We start from the raw sequence: 25,297 nt of genomic DNA on the forward strand, positions 1-25,297 counted from the left end.
GATGGATGGGAAGTGATGGATGGGAAGTGATGGATGGGAAGTGATGGATGGGAAGTGATGGATGGGAAGTGATGGATGGGAAGTGATGGATAGGATGGGATCTAGACACAAGCGAATAGACTTCTATTATTCAATCTTCCAATAAATAAGATAATAGATTCTGAGATATGGGAAACGAGATGTTGAAAAGGGAGATTTGTATTTTTTGTTTGTTTAAGTGAGGTTGTTTCCTATTGAGTTGTATGATGTGATTTGATAGGATTTGATCGGATTGTTCGTGGATGACGGTCTCTATTTGTGTCTCAGTTTTTGGTGTAGTTGGAAGGAATTATGTATTTGCTATAATCTCCTCGCTTGATCTATATTTGTTATCCTTCCTCTCCTCTTGTAATTACTTCCCATCCTTTTCGCGTGATCCTCAACTCTTTAAGCGTATTCTCAACCGTCGAATTCCTCTCTCTCCATCCCCAACCATTTATTTCACGTCTTGAACGATTTACGATTTCCCACTGTCATCTATCTTCTAGCATTATCCTGTACCCTCTCAAACTATTTGATTATTGGTTGAGTCTCTCCTATGTTCGCACTCCTCTATTTCCCTTCGTCTTCTTCTCTTATAATTCCTCCCCTAAACTATATCATCAACCATCGATCCTCTTCTGTATCAATACCCTATCATCTCTTCTTCATCTCCAAAAATACCTCCATTACTATCTGATCTCTCACCTCCAAAATATATCCCCATCTACTCATTACATAACTTGTGGCTCGGGCGATAGAACACATGGTAAAGATCGCGAAACAGACGATTGCGAATTCAATGCCTTTGAGTTGCGGATTGTCGAGTTTGTGTATTCGTGTTCGTGTTTGGGCTTGGATGGAGGGATTTGTGGTTTTGGGATCACTGGGGCTGTGAAGAGCTCTGAGGGAAACGTGCTGATGTGATGATTTGAGATCTCGTTCTAAAGTCGATGTTCCACTCTCAGTGCGATTTGAAAAAGGGGATAGTACGATGATAGCGAGAGAGACAAGAAATAGAACACAGGAGATAATCTGGATATTGAGCAGTAAAGAGCGGCGGGTGGAACAGTAGCGGAATTGGATAGAGGGTTGTGTGGTTGATGTGGCTTTGAGGACGTGGGTAGTGTGGTTGGGATTGGGATGGTTGCAGGTGCAGGGTTTATGGGATTGGTATTGGTGGGGAGGGGGGAGGAGAGGAGAAGTTTCGGAGAGACCGCCGCGGGAGGGGATGGGGAAGATGAATTCTGAGGGTGTGAGGATGGGTGTGAAGGAGAACGGGGAGGGAGAGCGAGATGTGGATCCGGATAAGGATGGGTTGGGTGGGGTGGAGATTATGCTGGTAAGCGAAGATGCGCCGGAGAGGGAGTAGAGCGAGGAGATGGATCTTGGTCTTGGAGCCATCTTTTTTTTCTTGAGTGAGTAGGTTTCTATATTGTCGTTAGATTAATCGGGAAGGGTAGATGGGAAATAAGATCAGGTGGCTGAAGATAGGTGTAGTTGTGGTTAGAAGGGGGGGGGGTTGTAGATTAATCAGGTTGGATGGATACTTACTGTAATCAGATTTTCCAGGAGGTATTATCGTACGATCGATTTCTCCCGAGAAAAATCTACGAGATTTCCGAGTTCCAATCGGTATTGGACGCTATCTAGATTTCAGTCCCCTGCCGAGTGGATGCTGATATTTTGAAGGTTGATAGGTTGATGGTGAACAAGCTCTTGAGTTTCGTGTCTGGATTTGCGTAAGAATTTTTCTCTTATTATAATACATTCTGAGAAGTCTCGCTCAAGAGGATCATGTATGTAAATTTTGAAATGCATACGGTTCGTTAAGTGATTCTGAGTGGGAATTCGAGTGGCAGTACTTCTAAGGATGGAGATGTTACGGTTCGCAACTAGCTATATTGGTTCATGCTGAATTGTGGTGAGTCATATGACAGTTCTTAACTTCTCATTACTCGGATCATACTAGTCAAGTATGATGTGAGAATTCTCCGGATTGATAATGAGAGGAAATTTCTGCTGTATGTTTTTGGGGTGGTGGTTACGGGATGTTGATTTGCTTGAATTCGAGTCGGTCACAGAGATAACTTTGAGGCGAGAGATGATATGTAACATGTAGCTTGGAGAAGATTCACTATCCGAGGATCTGAAATCTTGATCTGGAAGGTTTCAGCATCTTTCGTGCATACCGAACCGTAAGTTTCGCTGAAGGATGAAATGGCTAGATTACAGGGGATATTGTCTGAAAGCTGGTAGATCTTATAGAAATGTATATCAGATAATATCCTTCATTATTAGTTCATCTACTATTACAACTTGATTCAAGAAAATGAAGTACCTGGATTCAATTCACTTGCGCAAGTCAACTCTGACAATTTCACATAGCACCTTCACCAAACTCGCTTGCTACGGTAGATAGATATTCACTCTTATGACATCATCACGTAGTCGGATACTTCCATCCTCTAGAAGTTACTAGGTACGTGCATCAATAATAACAACCGTTTCATCAATAACAATGAACTGTATTGAAATTTTGGCGTTAGATCCACAAGGATTTCTTTTCCCGATCCACTCAATTGATCTAGAATCATTTCAATAGATTCTTCTAAACATTGTTTTTTACTTCTAACTCCATAGCACATTAAAATTCATACATTCAGTTCGGGAAATCCACAGAGAATCAAGAATTATACAAGCATAACAATTAAAATGGTCTTCAGTAAAGGTATAGTCAATTTTTTGTTCTGCGATATCCAATTCCATTTTCCATCCTGTTTTTCTCATACTATTACTCTGCCTATTACTTCCTCAAAAGCTTGATAAACAACTGACCAACGATCATAGAAGACTCCAAAGGTTTCCAAAACTCCAGAAAACCCACCAAAATACCAAGAAGTGTCGCGACTAGTGCACATCCACATATCAAGATGAATCCCAGTACGCCTACATTTACCTCGCCCATGAAATCCGAGAGCAATTGTGCTGCTCGTAGAACTCCTGAGACTCCAACACGGGCTCGGAAGATTAGTAGGTGTAATAGCAAAGACAAAGGCATGAGCAGGAAAACTTCCTTCTCGAAGATTCCAAGTAGCCCTGGTTCAACCAGAATGCTTCAGACGAGTCCGATTGCCTTTGCCCTTGCTGGTGCGGGTAGGATGAATTTACGCTATAGAGATACTCCTAGTATTTCTTCGACGGGTTCAGATTCAACGATTAGGGAAAAGATTGCTGAGGCAATGGCTACAGATCAATTTGCGATGTCCGATCGTGATATTCCTCTATCTCCACAGAATAAGATTAGAATAATTGCAGCAAACATGAGTAATCCTCTCGCAAACAAGGGAAAGAGCTTACCAACTACTGGTATTACGCTGCCTGAGTCCACTGACATGAAGGGTGTCATTTCCCAGGTAGAATCGCCCCCAATTTTCTCTGAAGCAATGGCTTCTCCTGCTGTCCCAAAGCCAGTACTTACTTGCAACGCATCGTATACATCTTCCACGTATACACCAGCAAAGATCTTCATAGCACCCTCAACACCTAGTACTACTCGTAAACCTGCAGGATCGTCTCTATCACGTCCTATAAAAAAGAAATCTCAATCCACGCCACTTCTCCCAAAGCGACATCGTTCCTCTACAGGGTCCTCTCGTCACGTTGTTGCATCCAGTGCTCCAAGCGAATTCTATGAGTATCATACCATTAACGGTACTATCGACCTCCCATTTCCCTTCAAGCAATATTCATCTGGTGATAGTTCTGGTTACCATTCAGGCGTTTCTGGCTCCGGATCGACTTCCTCGTCTCGCACGTCTCTTAAAAACATCTACCGGGGCTTTTTACATAACGTGAGGCCCAGAGTTCTGGGTGCGTATGTTTTGTTTGGAGGCTCCATCATCTGGCTTGTATGGATGACTTCGAGCAAGATTCTCACAGGCAAGAAAGGAAATCCAGGTCGTGGCCATGGTAGAATTGGTGGACATGTTTCTCCATATGGAATGAGCATTCCTACGTTGACTCCATCGTTTCCCACGCATTCTATTGAGGAGCTCATGCCTGTTGATGAGCCATACCTCTCTACCGGGGGTGCCAACAATCGTCAGATCACACAAAATTCCCACAAGTCGCGTCCCAATACACCTTCAAAGTCCGAACCAGAAGAAAGTCTTTGGGATATCTTGAGTTTCCTCTCTGTGCCTTTGGCATGGATGTTCGGTCTAATCCTTGTCTTGCTTTTTATCCTTGGGCTGCTCGAGTATTTACCCCCAGTCTTTCCTTCTGGTGGCGGGGTAGCTGATAGGGGTTGGAGTGAAAAAGTGTGAGATGGAAATTCTTGTTCTGGAAGGGAAGATTGGATCGGAGAGCTGTGTGTTATGAGATTTGAGATGAAGGTAGGTTTAACATGGCAGAGGATGCTTAGGCACTTAAGTGGCTCTTGCTTTGATGTCAGGGAAGGATGGATTCACAATCAAAAATAATTGCGCGTTTATTTGTGGGAGACGCGGAGAAGGACATCTGCATTTTCTGTTATCTGGAGTGTATATTAACAGGGTTTCGGGGCTTGGTGCGGATGTTTTATCTCATCCAGGCAGTGAGCTGTCACTAGCTTTGTGTTATTTTCGCAATGAATTACTCATGAAAATGATGTTGAATATCCCGTCTTCAAATGAAATCTTAATCTGTGATTGAATGTGAAGTATCGACGTGACCTAAACACAATGCTACAAGCATTATCATCGAAGTCTTTCTTGCCTCTTTCGAATTATCCAATAACTAGAGCTTCAAACAGCCAGAAAGCAACATATTCATGCTTATATAAATTCACGCGTGTTAAAGAAAAAGGTCTTGTATACCTGAAAGAGCTGGTATAAAAGATTCGAAAATAGATTGACTTTTATCCGTTCGGACCCAACAAGTCGAAGTTCAGCTGAGTCTACCGAGCTACAACATCAGTAGTAATCCACTATTATCAGGTTAGTCACCGTCATTATAAATATAATACATTCCTAAGCAGAGATTTGCAGGCTGCATGTTTAGCTTTAGCCTCACTATCAGCCGTAGTTTACAACTCTGGGCAGACGATACTTTCAGCATAGACCTCCACTTGAAAGCTGCCTTGTGCCGTGGGTATTTCAAACTGAGATATTCCATGTGGATGAATGGAGACTCTTGGAGTCCTTGAAGTACATTAAGCCAGGTCAGACGTTGAACGTTGATATAAGGTGTATTGTACCAACGCGATCATCTCCTGGTGCAAGCCTAAGCGGGCTCCCCCTGATCTCACTCTACCACATGATAATCAACTTTACCTGGTGGTTTATTAGAAGTGTACGATAATTCAGACGAAAAGAACCCTTGGTCCTCGATCGAGTTACATGGACTTGGTAGTGGGGAATCGTCGGAAGATGTGAAGTAGAAGTGCGGAGATGATCCATGTTACGTAATCATTTCAGTTGACATCCCTAGCTCTAGGCTCATCTACTCCCAAAATCGTCATATAGCCATTTAAATTGAGATACGAATAACGTTTTACGACTTGAGTATCTTCCTTTCCATAGACCATTCGAGTAGCCACGATTAAGAGTCTCTCTGAAGTTTGATCTATTTACTGCACAATGCCGTTGATTGAAAGTTTCTGAGGCAGCAAACGGAGTTGCTCCTTCCCCGAACAAGCCGAACCATCGACTCAGTGAGTTGCTATCTGCAGGTTTTCTCAACCGCGGAACTAGTAGCATACTCGCCCTTCTAGTCTATGAGACATCCCAACGCTCAAATATTGCGGTGATGTGTATGCACCAGGTATTTCAAAGTCGACGACATTGTGAATAGTCGACTCCAATGAATTCCTCGCGAAGCTTCCAAAGTCTCAAACCACTTACGAAACAATAATATATATGGGAAAGTTCTAGCTGGCTCTGAGGTCTACGCATCAATACTGCAGAGGTATCGCGAACGACGGTCTTGCGTGGTTCCCATGCGTTCAAAAGCTACAAGGTGGGTATTCTCATCCACGAGAGATCTTGACTTTATACTTCTGAATGCTATACCTGGTGCAATCAAGGCGCAGTTATTCTAGCCCACGTTGCGTACCTATGCTAGAGCCTGATAAAGCTAGCCAGGCGTATGTGGAGTCTACCATGGAGGCTTTTGGTGAAACTAGGAATCTTACCAGTTTCTCAAATTGCCTCCAGAACTTTAAATATACATATGGGAACTTGTATGTGGGCTTGAAGGACAGCGAGTATATTTCGTGCATAACCAACGAATGATCGCTCTTCTACATCCTCATCTTGCAACAGGCTCTAACAGAAAATGGACCAAGCATCACTGGAAAATATACATCAACTACGCCAATTCCTACTGCACTCCATATTTACTCTTGTTTACGGAACATCACCTTGAAATGATGTGAGCTTACTTTTGGCTTGACCATTATACCATGGTGGAAATCGCTGCTCCTACTCCGATACATCTCAATTATAGAAAGTACATTTTGTCTTTTCGCAAAGATCGGCATGACTACGAAATGGGCTGGAAATCATGCTATCTGCCTTTCTGCAGCTTCGTAGACCCATCAGATCTTGACAGATCCTAGCGTTTAGGGTTCAAAAGCCACATACACGGCGTGATTTACCCAAACTTGTATAGGTTCCACGCCATTCTTCTTAAATGGAGATCGTTGAAACAGGTAATTAGGGAGTATGAGGTCATTGGAAATCAAGTATGTAGAAAAATCAATTTTGAAAAATTAAATGGAGATGAGTTTCATCTTGTGGACTTGTGTATCAAAGAGGTCGATTACGAGCAATCCATACCTTACTGGCCTGGTGATTCAAAATCTACCCGAGAGAACGTGGAAAATGTTTTGGATGCCGTCAAATCCTGTGTGGAATCTGAGACTATGCCTGGGACCTTGGAAAGAGAATCGGGACCCGCCGAAACACGATGGGGGTCAATTTTGGATCAATTCGAAAGATATGAGCATGCTTGCCATTGTACATACTTGTTTTCACGATGACATGGCCCGGTATTTTGCAGCGGGAGTCTCGGAGAAAGAGTCATCTTCCCTGAATCGAGCCCTACATTTTCTTCAATTCCGTGCATACATATGCAGTGAAACAGAAGGAAACTCATCTTCTAGAAGATCTCCACCCCCAAATTGACATGCATTAGCTCTCCACAGCGCATAAAGTCGCTGCAGGAACTCCGGCTTTCTTCATGGATATGGAAGGAGACAAGAAATACATTTCTGATTGTGGAAAAGTCTCCTAAAATCCGCTTTACCTGCACATAATATTAACTTTTTTGTAGAATGCATTCTACAAATTTCAAATACCGGTTGCATGACCCCCACGAACCTATTTATCCAGTGACTTGGAGATTTTCGGTCCTGACACCGTCTTGGCTACATTATTTGTACAACAGGAAGATGCCGACCAAGGCGCTAAGTGTGCAGTCAGCGCGGGGTTGAAACCCCCCTGGAATCGTTCAAGTGGATATTTGAGAGCTATATCTGCACGATCGGACGCATTCAACTTTCGTTTAGTTTCCTCCGCGTCGAGTTATTGAAAATCATACCACCTTCCTCAATTCACTTCAACGCCGAACCCAAAGAACGTTCTGGAATATAATATCTTTGGGCGTAAATATTCTTCAATAGTTCGAAGGCTTTTAGGGATCAGTTTTGAGAATGGGTCTAGTCAATTTGGGTCATGAAGCAGATCCCGTTCTCACCAGGATCGTTGATGAGGATAAGGTGGCTTGGTGGAGAAAAAGAAATTTAAGAATCCTGTATCTTTTGCTATATCCAACATGTATGGGGATTGAGATGACGTCGGGGTTCGACTCTCAGATGATCAATGGATTGCAGTTTATTCCTTCTTGGAATAAATGTGAGTTTAGTGTTTAGTTAGTTTATTGGTTGGAGGATTATTGATGATGAAATACAGACTTTGGTGAGCCGACGATTGATGGGGCTGGGAAGTCGACGTATGCTTTGAAGGCAGAGCTTTTGGGCATTGTGGCTGCGGCATACAGCTTAGGTGCTATTTTGTCAGTGCCGTTTGTACCAACGCTTGCTCAAAGTTTTGGACGTAGGTGGTCCATAATGTTTGGTTCTATTGTGATGGTCGTTGGATCTTTCCTTCAGGGCTTCTCCATCAATGGTATGGCCATCTGAACACCCCTGATTGGGTACACACTTACCTAGAAACAGCTGCGATGTACATCGTTGCCAGAATGTTTCTTGGATTTGGTATTGTCTTTGCAATTGTCTCCGGCTCAGCCATGCTTGGTGAATTAGCATATCCGAAAGAAAGGCCAGTTATGACTTCTCTCTTCAATGCATCTTGGTTTGTAGGATCTTTAGTTGCTTCCGGAATTACTGTTCGCACTGCAACCATTAATACAGATTGGGGATGGAGAATTCCATCTCTTCTTCAAGCCTGTCCCTCACTTATTCAGATTATCTTCGTCTTGTAAGTATATCTTGAATTTACCAAGATACTCCTAACAACAGACAAAGCTTCCTACCGGAAAGTCCTCGGTACCTTATTAGCAAAGATAGACGAGACGAAGCATTCGATATCTTGGTCAAGTATCACGCAGAAGGAAATCGTGATTCGGTATTCGTTCGTGCTGAAATGACTCAGATTGAAACAACGATCAAACTAGAAGTAGAAGCTTCTAAGCGATCTTGGATGTCCATGTTGAGCACTCCTGGAATGAGACGCCGGGTATTTTTAGCTTCTGCTATGGGGGTCTTCACACAATGGTCTGGCAATACTTTAATTTCGTGAGTGCCCTATTCATTCGCTCATCTCATGGTTTAACAACCCCAGATTCTACCTTTCCAAGATTCTTGCCATGATAGGTTACACGGATACCAACACTAAAACCATGATTAATCTCGGATCGACAGCTTGGTCTTTCCTCACAGGAACTTTGGCCGCCCTGATAGTACCACGGTATAAACGCCGCACTATGTTTTTACTCTGTGCTTGTAGTATGTTCTTCGTGTATATAGCATGGACAATCAGTATGCAACGAGCCATGCTAGCATATGATACTCATCGACCCAACAAAGCTGCTGCCATCACCACCCTATTTTTTATATTTCTCTACTCGCCTTGTTATAATATTGGGAACAATGCACTTGCATATAGTAGGTACCATTCCCTAGCCTATCAAATGCCGAGATCCAAACCCACAAACCATACTAAAACCCCGCAGCCTACCTAGTAGAACTCTTCCCCTACGCGGACCGTTCTCGCGGCATCTCCATCGAACAATTTTTCGTCCGAGCCGCTAATTTCTTCACCACCTACGTAAATCCCATCGGTATGGCGAACGTCGGTTGGAAATATCTTATTATGTATTGTGTAACCATTTGCATTGAGATAATAGTAATTTACTTCTTCTACCCTGAGACTCAGGGACGCACGTTAGAAGAACTTGCTTTTCGTAAGTGCTTTTGTTTTTGGTTCTGTGGACTTCATATATCAATTTGCGAATGCAATTGAGCAGCACTGACGGGAGTACTTGGGAATAGTATTTGAAGACGATACATTAGCAGAGAAAGCTACGGTGGCTGTGGAGAAAACTATACATTTTGATCACCGTGATGAGGCAAGGACTGCGTAAAACTGAGGCTGATACCCTTGTACCCAATTGCGTGGAAACGGGGCAATATCGCATTCGTACATACTGCATGATTTTGCTCAAAAGAAATTTCTGACACTTCTTTCTTTTTTTCTGTTTTTTCAACGAACCCCTATTTTTCAGGATTTATTTCTGGTCCCCTCAGCTATTTATCCGACGATATATATCTTTGGTATAGATAGAGACCCAACCACAACTAACTGTTCTTCAAAATCAAAAAGTAAAGATTCACATCTTGGAATCGTGAAATATATTTGCTTATCCATTATCTCCAAACAACCCCCATCTCGCTGGCGCGTCCTTACACGCAAAGATCCCCACAATACGTGCACGTTCGCCGCGCGTTAATCTTAAATGATCAAAATTCCCCATTCCCATCTACATACATATCCACTATAGGAAAATTTCCAAAAGCTTGACACCTATTCAGAAATCATGATTTGTGCTTGGCGGTCTTGTATGGATACCATATGGATCACATTGCTTTCTATCCTGAGAACGTCAGCCGCGTCGTAAGGAGAAGAGGATGTATGCTTTCGGTTTGTACTGTGAGTGGGCTCATTCTCTGAGTCTACAGGATCTTTGATATGTGAGAGGAAAGTCGATATGAGGTTTTGATGAGTGCTTTTCCTTTTGTACTAGATGTTGCTTATTGTATTTGCGTCTTTTCCTGTCTCAAATTCTTGATTTTGTCTTTGCAATTTTCAACCCCTTTTCCCCTGAAATTATCTTTTGTTTTGGGCACACAACACCTTTCGATACCCTTCTGTTCATCTATTTCATATTCGATACCCCTCTTCCCATCATCAAACCCCCAAATCACGCAATGCGGGGAACACATTTCACACATCTCATCCCTATTATCCTTGGGCGTCTCATCGGCGCGACTCCAGAAACCTTCCCTTACATCCAATCCACGGAATTTGACGCCGGAGATTATGGTGCCTATCCGAATCGCACCTATGCAACACGTCCAGACTTGATCTCTCCTGGTCTGAATATCCTTCAAGATGACCCGAGATGTGACGATGGATTATATACGATGATATCTCTCAGAGGCGACAAAGTGCATATCACGGGACAAAGTCCCATGATCCATGACCACCAGGGAAATCTCGTTTGGATGAATGCATCGTACGGGGAAACATTTGGGTTGAATGTACAGAGATACAAAGGCGTAGATTATTTGACGTTTTGGCAAGGTGATGATTCGGTGGGGGGACATGGAGAGGGAGTTTATATCTTGGTATTTTTCTCCGACATGTAGACATGTGATCTATACTAACAATCTCATCCAGCTAGATTCTCAATACAAAGAAGCCTACCGTCTAACAGCTGGCAATAACGCCCTAGGAGACCTCCACGAATTCCACATAACACCAGAAGGGACCGCTCTAGTAACCCAATACATTCTCAGAGAAATGGACATCCAATACCGTCGTCGCATCCGTAAAGGCTGGGTTTGGGATTCCGTAATCCAAGAAATTAACATAGAAACCAACGAAATTATATTCGAATGGCACGCGTCCGAGCATTTCAACACCGAAGACTCCTATTTTCCAGCCGGAAGTGCTGGACTGAGAAGTAGCCATGGGTACGACTTCTTTCACATCAATAGTATTGACAAAGATGGATTGGGGAATTACCTGATCAGTTCAAGATATTATCAATCAGTGTCTTATATTGATGGGAAGACGGGTGAGATTCTTTGGGAGCTCGGAGGAAAGAGAAATAGTTTCAAGGATTTGTCGGACGGAAAAGCTACAGCATTCAGCTGGCAACATGATGCTCATTGGACTGCAGATCGTAAGGGAATCACCTTATTCGACAACGGGGCGCGTTATGGATTGAAACCGCAAGTTGAGAGCTCTCGTGCTATTCATATATCCCTCGATCTGGAAGCCATGACCGCGGAAATCGTACGCGAATATGTGAATCCGAGAAAAATCTTAAGTGCTAGCCAAGGCAGTATGCAGGTACTCGAGAATGGAAATGTAATGGTTGGATATGGGTACAACGCTGCTTGGACTGAGTATAGTTCTGAAGGAGAAGTTCTCTGCGATGTTCATATTGGATCTCAAAAGACATTCAACACAGGAGCGGTACAAACATATAAGGTGTTGAAACATGCGTGGGTTGGCAGGCCCGATACGGTGCCGGATGTAAAGGTGATGCATAACAACGTGTATGTTAGTTGGAATGGGGCTACGGAGGTTAGAGGCTGGGTTTTAGAGGGATCGAAGACTGATAGGGGAGAAGGAGGCGAGGAGGAATTTCAGATGGTAGCTGAAGTTCAGAGGGGCGGGTTTGAGACAAAGATCTTGTTTCAGAGAAAAGCTTGGTGTTGGGTAAGAGTTGTCGCTATTGATGGCGAGGGTGTAAAGCTGGAGAGTAGTGAGATTTGGGCTACTGGAACAGACTGTAAGAACACGGTATGTTATTCTCTCACTGAGTGCCATCGACTCATCGAGATGACCCAACTAACGATTCAACAGATCGATCTACCCGAGACGAAGGAAATAATGGAGGAGGAAGAAGACGAGGCTGCAAAGCCATTAATACCATCGAGATTTGCATTGGAAGTAATAGCGCTTGCAGGATTTGCATTTGGAATGTTGGAATTGTGTAGAAGAAAGTTTTGGAAACGGACATTGTCCAGTTTAGGATATAGAGTACTCCCCGTCCAAGCGCAGGATTAGACTGTCGATAAATAATGTTTTTAATAATCAGAAATGCTTTAAAATATTTGATGTTGTCAATATACTTGGCGTACTCATGATCTTGGCTTCTTGGCTATTGGTGCCCAGAAGCCTCTTCTGCGGTAATGGAAAGCTGCGTTTCCTAATTAGGGTTGACAATCAAACAGTAGCACATCATACTATGTGAAAAATATTACAAATTTGGAAAACATGGATGAAAAACTTGCGCCGTTCTTGACTTCAAGAGAACTGGCCCTTTGAATTTGATATGACTTTTATTAACCCTCTTCGTAGTTATAGCCCCCACAAAACGCCAGACACCATTCTGATATGCATCATCAAACATCCAGAGAACCTCATGCTTCGGTAGTAACAACACCGCCAGCATCCTTCCACTTTTGAACTCGTCTTCTGATGTCCGATTCCGTCTGTTGCATGGGATTCAATCTTCTATCCCTAACCATGGCTCCGTAGTTCTCTCCCCATCTCTTGACCAACTTCTCAATCCACTCTTTCTCCCTCTCACTTTGTTGCCTCTCTCTTTTCTCGCCTGCTCTTGAGGCTTGTTCCTCCAACATCTTTACAATCTCGTTTTTTGATGCGGAACCCTCCTCATCACCGAAACCTTCGAAACCCTCTCCATCCTCGTCATCTGAGTTCAGAATATCGTTCAATGGATTTGATTTCTTCTCATCGTGAATGACCCTGATAATCTTTCCAGTCTCTGGGTCTCTCTCGACTCGCGCTTCAGTTGGTGCAAAGTTCTTTGGAATTGCATTTGAGATGGCGAGCTTGTTTGCAGTGGAGGTTTTTGATTCGGAGCCTGCAGTCTTCTTCTCGATACCACCAGTAACGGTATTGAGACGACTAGTTAAGCCAAGGCGGCGGTAATTTTGTGTAAGAGTTTCATCTTGTCTCCTGTGATAAGTAATTAGGATTAATTGCAAACATTCAAAGCTGTGTAGCAAACTTACCAGTTTGCAGCGACGATTGCATTGCCTAAAGGATTGATACGCTTAGACTTTGGCTTGTGCTTGATCTTATTATTTCCAGATCTATTCTTCTTCTTTTGGAGTTCGCGACCCATTTTCTATGATTGCAGATGATATATGAGGTGATGGAATAAAATTGTTATGATAATGTATTGTCACCTCTCAAACTCAAACTCTAACTTCGAAAATCTTCACATTGAATTTGAAAAATTCGAAGCTAGCCTTATCAGCGGGCTTATCATCACATGATTCAAATGATCCATTTCGATGTCCTAGATCACGTGATTCGGTCGCGTGACTCTCTTCCTTTTGTATAATCTACCTCGGCCACGAGCAACCATTTTTTAGTCGTATCATGTATATCTTCATCATCTCAATCTAATACTGGAAGCGAGAGACTTAAGCAGTGTCTTAATATATACTTGCATTGCGATTAAGCAACTCTCATCACACATGTGAATGTCTTCATCCCAAGTGGGCCTTACATACCTACAGTTGTGCCTGTCTAGCTGATAGAACTAGAACAGTACAAATGTATATTGCTTCCGCGTATCCAATGATGTCTGCGGAGATGTCAAAAGTTAACACGGAAGAACCCCCACCCCCCAATCCCCACGACTTAGGTACTAGATACTTATCTAAAGTATTGTTGTCAAACAAACAGTGATCCAATGCTAATCTATGGAGGTACACCAATCTAAACGAGAATGGTGTTTTCTCCGAACTTCATCTCCGTCACAACTATACCATTGAGCATGGTGTGAATCTAAAATTCTGGGATGTATATGGACTTGGTTGGTTGTTCATGGGATAAGTTCATCGGATATTTGACAGCATGCCACTTTGTCTGTACCGATGGTAATGTCCGAAATCGAGGACGATTAGGTATGAATGCTGAAGGAATCTATTCTGCTTTGCTACACGGAGCATGGGCAAAATGCTGTGCACTTCGTACCCCCACAAAGTTGTCTTACTCTTTTCACGATCTACCTCATCTTTCCTATTCTCTTTATTTCAGCCTTTGCCTTTGAATATTGATTTGTCAGTGGAGGAGGATGAAGAGGCGAAGTCCTAAAAGGATCAACAGCCAATCCCAACGCACCTGGTGTAACGTTCCATCACAGTCTGTAGATTTCTCGCTTGACAAGTGACTTGAGCAGTAAAGAAATATCTAGACCAATCAGCAGTAAAATATCAAGTGCGAAAGGATTTCGGAGTAGATGGCGAAGTTCGGCAACGGACAGCGCGATGAGAGGCTAGCAGTAGGATTCTGTTCCCGTAAATTCTTCTTGATCCCCTACAGACTGCATCTATGACTTCTTCAAAATAGCCGCGCAAAAAATCATAAAGAAGGCTGTTGTATCATATGATTCGCATCGTCAACCATTCATTGATGCCGGTAGAGCAACTTTAGGCCAAGTCCGTCAGTCTACTGAGGAATTAAGATGGTGGGCAGGTCCACCTTGTGGTGCGGGTAAAAAAGATAGGTTAACTTGGCATATCTGAGACATCACGAACGATGGCGTATCGGAGATATTACCCAATCTTGATAACATTGCTGCGTACTAGATAGGACACCAAATCACCCAAAATTTGACAGACCTTGAAAGTTCGATTAGACTTTCTCAAAACTAGGTCTTAAATTCTATTGTTAATCGCCCGTTGTCATGGTTTCCTTGTTGTTTCGTTAGCTTCCATCCCAATATGTACTCTATTAATGTTTACTGACACTATTGTACTGAGCCCCCATGATTTCCCTGAAGATTAAACAACTAACCCTGCTGAAATTTCTAAAAACACATATGCTTGTGAACCAAAAATCGTCCAAGTTTGACTGCAAGAAAAGTTAGTTTGTTACTTCCGCTGATCGCTGGAAGGCATCTTTGAACTTTTTGACCTGTACCTGAGATAGCTCGAGGCTAGCAAACCCCCGTAAACGATGAGATTGCACATACTTCCGGGCCAGTCTGGTCTGAAAAATGAGGAAAAGTAGCTGGATATCGCCCTGCTGTTGATGAGATACTGACTCGCGATCAAAGATGAAGGAAACGACCGGTAAAGTTGTAACCTCTGAGGGATTAACAGGGATCTATCTATCCCCCCTGATCCACTTCCACCGGGGTTGAGAAGCCACACCGAGGCATCTAAAGCCTGCACGGATTTGCTAAAGCATATAGGTGAGCCGATTGGAAGAGCGCTGGAGGAGAACTGTACGTTAAGGTTACAAATTTGTGATATAATATTGCTTTGTATCGTTCTTCGGGGAGTTCCATCGTGGCGCGAATTCCTTCTATGCGTCTTCGAAAGCTTCTAGCTCGTATCCACTCTAGGGTAGTGCAATTAAATCTTGTTGAAGAGAGGCTTTACAAGGATTGATTGGCTTGATTGCGGTGCTCGGTTTGTGATTTGCCGAATCAACTTTTGGGGGAGCCACCAAACATTCATTTATTTCATGCAGCGATTGTCTAACTTGTCTTGCAGTAACAGGTATGGGAATCAAATAGAAATACTACACCTCTCTTGTGAATTTGGTTGATGATCATCAAGGATTTTACTTTGATTTGAGGTCCAGCCGTATAGATTCGACAGATCTGCAATTGTCTAGATTGAACCCTTAATCAATGGTCATGCGTATCACAGTGTATGTAACAACAATGATTCTGTTTGTCAGAATCATTACTATTCTTATCATCCAGTCCTTAGCATTCATCCAGAGGGCTGTGAAAGCGGAATGAAGATCATGAGGGGGATCCTAGTGCAAAATGGCCCATAATGGAGGCTAGTCGACGGCCAGATGCATACAATATGGAGTATGATTGATATGAGTGGCTCGGAAGACTTGATATCATTTTGTGGGTGTTTCTTGCTTGATCCAATCGAAAAATATGATGAAAGAAATTCCCAACTGCCATACAAAAGGATGAAGTAGATTTTTTTCTACGAAACTCGAGTAAATCCTATCCGCACCTCAACTATTCTCTCATTTCTTACAGTTTTGCGTCTTTCGCGCTTTACTAGCTGCAGAATATAAACGAGCTTGAGCTCTGCAGGTAAGTAACCAATCGTATACTAGTTTGCTACCCAACCTCATTAAGACCCATGATGAAGTTAATTCTTCATGGACAGCTCAGACATGAAAATATATACAATACCCCTCATTAGGTACGGTCAGTACTACCCTCTCCTGCATTCAAATGCAAATAGTATAGTGCTTCTTATCTATTAGCAATCTTATCGGCTGTAATCAGACGCTTTGTGCCTCGATCGCACATTGCGTCAGACTGGGATCAAAGAGTCGAATTACAGCAATTTCCTTTCCATGGCCCTTCATCATTTCAATGTCCTGGGTAAAAGTCCTGAATATGCCTTGCATTGTCACATCAACAATCTCGTCATAATGCAACTTTAGTATTGCAACACGGGATATGAACGCTTTCTTGATGTTTTACAAAGGTAAAACAGGGCTAAGGCGAGCTAAACATTATCAACGGCCGGGCTACTAATTCAGGCATGTGCACGGCAGTACCGAACAATCAGGGGAGAAATAGAATCACCGTTTGCCTCCCCGCCGATACTGTATTTTAGTGGTTGCTTGACGCCAGTGGCTTGTGACAATTACCTGTTACTTCTCATCTCCGAAATTTCTACACTCTGTTTTAAGCCATATCTGTACCTATCATTTTCAAACTCCTCTCATCCAATAACTACTATGGGAAATGATACTAGTAAAATGGGACATGGGATTTCATGACGGACCAAAATATATAGAGCCTGTTAAAAGTAATCATAATTCAGAACCCGGTTGTTGTATGGGGTCTGCTGGCACTTCTTGAGATAGCTTCCGCAATGGCGAAATATCACCCCGGCTTTCAGATCAACCTCCACGGCACAGAAAATGAACGGACATGCTTCAGTGGATTGATTGTGGATTGAGACATATTAAGCTTAATCATATGAAGCTCTCGATCTCATGTCACTTCACGAAAATCAGGTATATCAAAGTGGGCCAAGTTGAATCAGAATCCTATAATTAAGCATTCGGACCAAGAACCAATGCAGAAGCCAATTCAAAATCCCTCCAATCTTCTTTCTTAAGCCAAGATTTCCAAAAGCACAATCAACTACGAATATCATTGATGTTGCTATTGACTATATGTAAACTCATCGAAAGAAGTAAAGATTCCTGCATGGAAGGCTGCGTTGTGCTTCCTCTGCAGACAGTGAATAATTTCTGATTAGTCGAATTATAGATTAAACCACTCGGAGGTGGTAGTTGAAAATGGCCCTCGGTTCCTAGGAAAACCGTGCTACTCCCACTTCAATACCCTGTCCACTCTACCCTACATCACAATCTTTTTACATTTCCCTTTTCCCCCCTTGCAAAGCCGCAGTGCTGATCCCCACCCGTTACTTGAATGTGCGCTGGGGCGGACCTACTGTCTAGGGGTTATTCATCGTCTAGCTCGGTTTGCTCCTCATAACTCATTGACATGCCCACCATGTATTTCTCCAAATATTGCAACCCCAAGCTTCAGCCAACGGCTATTCTCCACATGCTTCTTTGGTTCACTTGGCTACATTATATTTCAATGGACTTGCATTTCTCTTTTCAACCAAATCTTCAAGTTTTTACCTCATAATTACCATCAAAAATGACTCTCCCTGTAGCCTGTCCTCCTTCCTCTGCCTCGTCTGATCCGCCTACTGTCGCTCAACGCAAGCGACGCAGGAGAGCTCCAGCCAGCGGTGCATCGGACGATTGTTTCACTTGTACCAAACGCAACGTAAAATGCGATCGAAGAAGACCATATTGCTCGCAATGTCTGGAAATAGGAAATGAGTGCTCAGGTTACAAAACTCAATTGACTTGGGGTGTGGGAGTGGCAAGTCGAGGAAAACTGCGAGGTTTATCCTTACCCGTTGCAAAATCCCCTCCTGCTCCAAAAAGTCCACCCATTACTCGTCCTCGAGCTGCTTCTACCATTGCGAGAACTTTGGGAAAAAATGAAGAGGGTGTTCGAATCAAATTAGAAAATGCAGCTTCTTTGCCTGTTAGCCCATTCATGACATATGATTTTGTCAACATGGCACCTCATGGAAATGCTTCAACGGCTACCCAAATGTCAGATTGGAATATTACCGCACCATCTCACGAATTCACAATTCCAAAGTACCATCCTGATACACAACAACGGCACATGCAAAGATCTTTACCCCCACAACTTCATCGGATACATACGCTTAGTATCGGAAGACCAGAAGGACTTTCTAGTTCCGTGGACTCTCTGAGTCCATACCCTGACAGCGAGTATACATCACCGATCAGTCAGTCTTTTCAAAATGATGAAGTTCCCTTCCTCAACAGCCCCGCGCCGTTGTACAACAGCTATTCTTCTAGAAATACCTCGGTAACAGATCAAAGTTCGGATATTATGGGAAACTCACGTGGGCCTACATCATGTCCAGATCAATTTTACGCTCCATCAGAAATGAGCTCAAGCATGAGTTCCCATCAAAACATGTATGACCTGTCAGAGGGACGCCAACCTCAACGATCTCATCAAACGTCTTCTTCGGTACATGAAATCTTCTATGACGATGAAATGTTAGGTGAATAATTTCATTCGACGCGTTTGTTTAGACCTCCTTGCTAATTATTGTTTACTAGGCATTCAAAACTCTCACGAGCCCGAAGTATTTGCTACAAGCGCCAGGTCTAGTCATTTTGGTTGGACTTCTATAAATGAAGATGATGTTGGTTCCCCTACGTCGGAGACAGATACTTATGGTCATATTACTGGGCATGATTCCATGTCATCTTCACTTACATCTGAAATGTCACCTCGAATCTCATTCTTTCTAGATTACTACGAGAAGATCATCTGCCCGTCGGTAGTGGTCATCGATAGCCCCTCAAATCCATACCGCGAACATATTCTCGCTCTAGCATCCTCAAGTCAAAGTCTTCAACATGCCATTTGTGCGCTTGCTGCTTGCAACTTACGCATGAAACGAAAGCAATCATTAGGTCAAGATCATTGGCGTCAACCAATTGAACTCGAACTTCAAGATCGTATAAATGCGGGGTCTATTGGTAGACCGGTTTGCACTAGAAGAACCTCCACTCAATCAACATTAACCGATTCTTTGAGCACCGACGCATCGCTCCAAGAAGAATATCAACATCGCTCTCTAGCCGTTTCCCTACTTAATCAACAATTGACCGACCCTTCCAAGGCCCGCCACGATTGTGTTCTCGCGACACTCTTCATCCTCTGTCATTACCGAATGTGTGAATCTGGTATTGCTCAATTCCGTACTCAATTCGCTGGAGTGAAAAAGATTCTCGGGATGCGAGAATGCGGAACTGAGACCGGTAATTGGGGATGGATGGAATCTCTCTTCACTTATTTTGACGGTATTGCCGCTTCAATCAATGATCGTGAAGCTCAGCTTCGAGGTGGATACCTTGAAATGCTAGCTAGCCCATCTAATCCCAATCACGGGCTGGAAAACATGGCAGGCTGTGATGCTGTCCTTTTCAAAACGATCGCCAAGTTGGGACGCCTTAATCTATTGTCGCAGCATCGTCCAGTCATGAACGATGCCCTGACCCACCCCCCTCATCCAAATCATATTCACCATGCCAATGGACTTCACAGACCTCGTCTAGCTGGCCAAGCACTTGTCGACTTTTATAATCTCCATTCTCTTTCATTTGACGGCAATGGTTTCGCTTCAACAATGTCTCTTGACGATGAACCCACTTTTCCTATGCAAAGTCTCACACCTCTCTCACCCACTTCCTGCTCTCCAACATCATCTGTTCCATCCTTCATGTCCAGTGAAGATCCACAAACTACATTTTGGACCGAATGGAAAGCCGCTCGCCTAGCCCTTCAAGAGTGGGAGTTCTCTCCTTCTCACATTGTCTCTTCCCTCCCAGTCACTCCAACTCCCACTCAGCTCCGTGATTTCGGATATATTTCTGAGGCATTCCGTTACTCAGCTCTGTTATACACCGAACGTCTTGCATGTCCCAAAACGCCAAGCTCGCATCTCAACTTCCAGAATTTGGTCAGCCAAGTCTTGTTCTATGTAACAAGTTTGGAGACCAATAGTGGATGTGAGAAGTTCTTGTTGTGGCCCCTTTTCATAAGCGGGAGTGAGTGTGTCAATGAATTGCAACAGAGTATTGTAAGAAGTAAATGCAGAGAGATTATGGGGAGATCGGGATATCTTAATAATTTGGCGGGATTGGAAGTTTTGGAAAAGTTATGGGCAGAAGGGAAAGATGGTAGAGCATCCCCGGATACGATGAGAGGTCAAGGGGGACCTTTCAAATGGAGTAAGCATATGGAGGGGACTGAGGGTGAGTGGATTATGGTTTGAGTTGTCTATATGGTTGGGCTGTTTGTTTGTGACGACTTGATGACTACTTGTTCTCTGTTATTACGATGATATCCATTGTTGATCATGTCATATTTATCATTTCTTTCAAGTACGTTATGCCACGCCAGGCCTTTTTTTCCTTTACATGTTTATTATAGCCAGAATGCTCTTTTCCTTTGCACAATCTGGAGAGCGATTGTGTTTAGTTGTTGACTTTATCTACTGGGGGGCTTCTGGTGCATGGTGTGGGTGGTCGGCAAGAATAATGGGTATTGGTCCCGGGCTGGTATGGATATGAAAAAAATATGTTGGAGGGGGTGGGCGTCACGGGTGCGGAAAATGAAGGATGTCCACTCAATCATGTTATGCCTGCTCTCTTTATCTTATGAGTTACGAATTATGTCATAGGAAAGAAACTTTATAGACAATATGAGCAATGTTTGATATTGTGCACGTCGATTTCGCGCAATGGATTATTGCATATATTTCATCTGGGTAACTTCCTCAGTCCATACACAAAATCATATGCATTCTTGATCTCTACCACAACAGGTTCTCCTTCATACTTCAATTTGTTACTTTACAATCTAAATGTACTTCGACGTCACGACATATGTACACATACGGACACATCTGCAGTCACTTGTTTACAACGTACTGTTTAACATATGATAAATGCACGAGGCCCAAAAGTCCTCCTATCTTATATATTGATCTGCATATGCATCGTTCATCTCTAATCACACCGGTCCCGAGAACAAATGATGCGAAGCGAAGATACTGAACAAATAATAAAATTTTAACTCCGAAAGTGGGATTAGCCTATCTTTCGTGATGCGATATGGAATTGTCGAAATGCTTCAGTTGCAGATAAACCAAGCATTTTCTCGCATATACGAGAAAAAGCTTGGCTTAAACTTAAAATGGAAAATTGTGCTTCCTCTCGGGAGTTGAACTGGGTCCCATCAAGTGCCAAATATGAGGATAGGGACGGAGTGGAGTAAGGAGGAATTCTCTGCGGATTGGTGGAATCAAGTAATAGAGGAGATCGACGTGAGATTAAGCAAGTCTAAGCGTTGCTTAATGGGAGGTCGAGATCAAGGTCGTGGACGGAACGGCACGGTAAAGTGATTTGGAAGCGATGTGATTGATGGATGGATGCGAAGTGGGCGGATGGAGCTGTGACATAAATGAAGGAGAGGGGAAATTTCCTTAGCGGGTCCGCTCTTGGCGTTATCATTGCATGCCCAGACATATCTCGGAACGAGCCCGTGCATACAAATTGAAGATGTTCAGGTTCATGCTTGAACCTTTGGAGGTAGGAATATCAAGTCGATAATCTACTCCGTGGTCCATAGCCTCAGTTATGGTGTGCGATTGACGAACCCTAAATTATACCTGTTCGGATCTGGTTCCTTTTTATGGCTGGCCACAGCGCTTGACATGCGGGATGATCCACATGTAATATCGACTATCTTTGTTGGCAGCTCAAAGTTAATCAATGCAGATCATCTACTCTTTTTATGTGTTCAACGCCTTCACCAAGGTACCGAAGCCTCGGTTTGCGGATATGTTGGTTTCAGAGGCCCCATAGCTTCCGGAAATCAAGATATGAAGGGGTCTGAAGCAGGCGTTCATTTCCCTCAAGATACCTACAAATCTTTCATCTGGAGGAGATACACCCCATGTGGACATTTCCAGCCTGTAGAGAGGGTGATCTGCACCTTGCCCAGACTCTATAATCCTGAGATGCAGATATTTATCAATGCCAAATTACTTTGACACTGGCAAGACATTAAAATATCGAAGCGACATGAGAGTTTGTATGCCACATGAACTTCGATCGTTCTCAATCGATGGAAGTGAGGCCAGCCAGAATTTATGGACCAACCAAAACTTAAAACAAACTCAAAATATCAAATATAATATCATGTTCTGAGTGGCTGTTCTCCTTCAAATATTTTTACTTCCGTGTGTAGTGCGAGTCTCATTGCTCCTTTCTTCGTCAAGAGAAATGAAATGGGTACTTCGTTCTTATCCTGTCCAATTCTCCGAGACGCCGCTAGGAGAACAATTACTTGAAAACGACATTATACCTTGAGAAGAACATTGTAGAAACCATCGAAAACTATGCCCGGGGAACGCACCCTTCGAAGTGCTCAGACGAGACAGCCGCACTAGCTAAGTCGCATAACACCTATTACCACTGAGATTTTAGGTCACAATCCATAATCCAGCATATGATGAATTCGATATCTGGAGCTAGAGTGAGATAATCACTGCTTCTATTGACACCACCCAAGAGGTATCAAATTCGTCGATTCCCATACACATGAGCTAACCAATTAAGACGAAGACGACGACCCAGTCCATTCCAGCTTGATATATTATCAGGTTTTACGAACCCTATTTGCAGCTGCCTGCATGAACAAACGGTACTGGCGTGTCGCCCCAATTGAGGGACTTGACTGAGTTCAATAGAACACAAACAAGTTCTTGATGAGTGGAAGACGAATCCTCACAATGCCATACCATTCTTCCATCCAGTCTTCCCGCCAGGCTAGGAGACACAACACTTCGATGACATTTTTTTTTGATTCTGTGCACAACAACTACGCTCTCTAAGGAGAAGTGATCAGAACGCTCTAGAAAGATGGCCCATGTAGAGGCTTGGCACCCATAGGTTGTTTAGATTATACGAGTACGAAGCTTTGGAACTCACACCCACGACTCCGGTTCCTATACTGAAGGATGGCACACTGCATTAGCAAGGAGCTCCCTCCTGTAAGTCACGAAGGTGGCATTCGACAGAGGTGTACTTTGCATATACGAGATGCAGAATTTCGGAGGGAAGACCATCAAAGTCCCTTGAAAGGAAGAAAAAACGTCGGCGCTTCGACAGTTGATCAGGCTAGTGGCTCCTGCAAATAATTCGAGATCAAACCCCGCAACAACCTCCACACTTCCCCTATAGCTCCTATAGCCGAATGAACATTTAGTTATGCAGAAATATCTGACGGTTACTCACAGGTCTTCCTTCTGGTTCGATGTGTCTTTATGCTAGGTGTTGATCACGAAAAACGAGCCCATTGGGGTACTTTAAGGGGGCAAGAATAAAGGTACTGTGTCGACCAATTACTGAGTGAGTGGCTATGCTCACAATTTGAGAGAATCAGGAAGGAATCAGGATCAGGCACATAAAATGCGCTACTCGAGCGAATAAAGAGAAAATTTTGAAACAGCTTCAAGAGAAAGATCATAAACTAGACATTACTACCATAGACTGTTACCAGATTGACAAGCTTAGGACATTCGAACACCGCTGAGCTCCAAGGTCTCAACCTCAAAGCCCACCAAATCCAGGACGAAAATTAAGCAAAAGTGACGAGAGCAGAAAGTGAGTTTCTTTTGCTGTACTAGATGATGATATGTTTCGATGCAATCAAGGTCTAAAGATACAGATATTTATCGATGTCAACTTTGTTGAACACTGAACGAGTTCACTGGACAATTATCCAACTTAAAGATCGCCATGTGATTTGGAGAAAATTCAAAATCGTGATCATGAACAACTACATGGACCTTCTCACTTGAATCACGCACATTTTAGCAAAACATATTGTCATTTGTAAAAGGCAACATATGAGTGACGTTCTTGCAGACTTGAGATTCGTATAGCTAAGTGACATCCTATCGGATCGAAAACGTCGCCCCGTTTCTCTGACACAACACACATTATATACAATCAAAGATCATGTCGTCTCTCCCCCCCCAGCAGAACTGCTACCACCTGGCCCGCTCTTCCCGGTTCTGCCAGCGTCGAAATTCTCCGTGGCTGGAAGGCGCCCCGCATCTTTCGAAATGACATTCAAGTTGCCGTGTGAGTATGTAGCCATGTTCCAGTTGGCCACCAACTGGCGCCATCCACCTTTGTGCATACTTCTTGCCTGGTCATGATCATAATCAACAGCGTCGTGGTCCTCCCATCGCTCATTCTCTTCATCAACCAATGTGTTGGTGTCCAAAGTCTCATTATCCGAACCTTCATCATCGGAAGAATAGACTGGGATCACGATTCTCTGAATACAAAGGTTGAAGTAATCAGCCGCAGCAAATCCAAAGCCCCGCTTTATGATTTGACGAACGTCCTTTCTGACTTGCTTCTCCTGCGCATTAGGACGAACATTGTTATCCATCACAAATCTAAAGTTGACGGCCGTCCAGAGCTTGCTATACACGTAATAAAGTTGGTCGTTGGTAGCAGATCGCGCAAAGAATACTTCTAGGTCTTCCCTCGCGTTATCGGACCAACAAATTTCTTTGAATTCGTCTGTGTGTATAGCTTCTGCAATCATGCCTGAAGTTACATTCCGCATTCGTTCCAGAATCCCTCGCTCTAGATTTGACACGTATGTGTTGACGGCACGATAGTAGTGAGCACGGTTGTGGCTAGTGCCAGAATAGCTGGCGAGATATGAAGGCTATACAGGAGTGAATTTCCTAGGCTCGATGGCTCTCTGCAGCAAGTAT

General features: G+C 43.3%; 6 protein-coding genes across 6 annotated transcripts; 4 read left to right on the plus strand and 2 right to left on the minus strand.

Moving 5' to 3' along the window:
- Nucleotides 1-2,733: 2,733 nt before the first annotated feature.
- On the plus strand, nt 2,734-4,346 carry Bfra_006321 (uncharacterized protein; the record flags this gene model as incomplete). The annotated part of the gene is made up of 2 exons (XM_037336694.1): nt 2,734-2,749; nt 2,869-4,346. 2 exons carry the CDS (start codon nt 2,734-2,736, stop codon nt 4,344-4,346), a joined length of 1,494 nt encoding a protein of 497 aa, XP_037198060.1.
- A 3,368-nt stretch (nt 4,347-7,714) lies between these two features.
- On the plus strand, nt 7,715-9,666 carry Bfra_006322 (putative hexose transporter protein; the record flags this gene model as incomplete). The annotated part of the gene is made up of 7 exons (XM_037336695.1): nt 7,715-7,916; nt 7,974-8,189; nt 8,240-8,501; nt 8,549-8,818; nt 8,865-9,187; nt 9,256-9,486; nt 9,575-9,666. 7 exons carry the CDS (start codon nt 7,715-7,717, stop codon nt 9,664-9,666), a joined length of 1,596 nt encoding a protein of 531 aa, XP_037198061.1.
- An 844-nt stretch (nt 9,667-10,510) lies between these two features.
- Nucleotides 10,511-12,383, plus strand: Bfra_006323 (uncharacterized protein; the record flags this gene model as incomplete). The annotated part of the gene is made up of 3 exons (XM_037336696.1): nt 10,511-10,930; nt 10,983-12,116; nt 12,180-12,383. 3 exons carry the CDS (start codon nt 10,511-10,513, stop codon nt 12,381-12,383), a joined length of 1,758 nt encoding a protein of 585 aa, XP_037198062.1.
- Nucleotides 12,384-12,739: 356 nt separating this feature from the next.
- Nucleotides 12,740-13,497, minus strand: Bfra_006324 (putative 66s preribosome component nop16 protein; the record flags this gene model as incomplete). The annotated part of the gene is made up of 2 exons (XM_037336697.1): nt 13,358-13,497; nt 12,740-13,301 (listed from the first exon to the last, which is right to left on the minus strand). Exons 1-2 carry the CDS (start codon nt 13,468-13,470, stop codon nt 12,740-12,742), a joined length of 675 nt encoding a protein of 224 aa, XP_037198063.1. The 5' UTR covers nt 13,471-13,497.
- Nucleotides 13,498-18,027: 4,530 nt separating this feature from the next.
- On the plus strand, nt 18,028-20,767 carry Bfra_006325 (putative fungal transcriptional regulatory protein; the record flags this gene model as incomplete). The annotated part of the gene is made up of 2 exons (XM_037336698.1): nt 18,028-18,985; nt 19,044-20,767. 2 exons carry the CDS (start codon nt 18,028-18,030, stop codon nt 20,765-20,767), a joined length of 2,682 nt encoding a protein of 893 aa, XP_037198064.1.
- Nucleotides 20,768-24,519: 3,752 nt separating this feature from the next.
- Bfra_006326 (uncharacterized protein) lies at nt 24,520-25,122 on the minus strand (the record flags this gene model as incomplete). The annotated part of the gene is made up of 1 exon (XM_037336699.1): nt 24,520-25,122. The coding sequence occupies one exon, from the start codon at nt 25,120-25,122 to the stop codon at nt 24,520-24,522; it is 603 nt and encodes a 200-aa protein (XP_037198065.1).
- Nucleotides 25,123-25,297: the final 175 nt, after the last annotated feature.

This window comes from Botrytis fragariae (genome assembly GCF_013461495.1).
Source record: "Botrytis fragariae strain BVB16 chromosome Unknown tig00000000, whole genome shotgun sequence".
Taxonomy (NCBI): Eukaryota; Fungi; Ascomycota; class Leotiomycetes; order Helotiales; family Sclerotiniaceae; genus Botrytis; species Botrytis fragariae.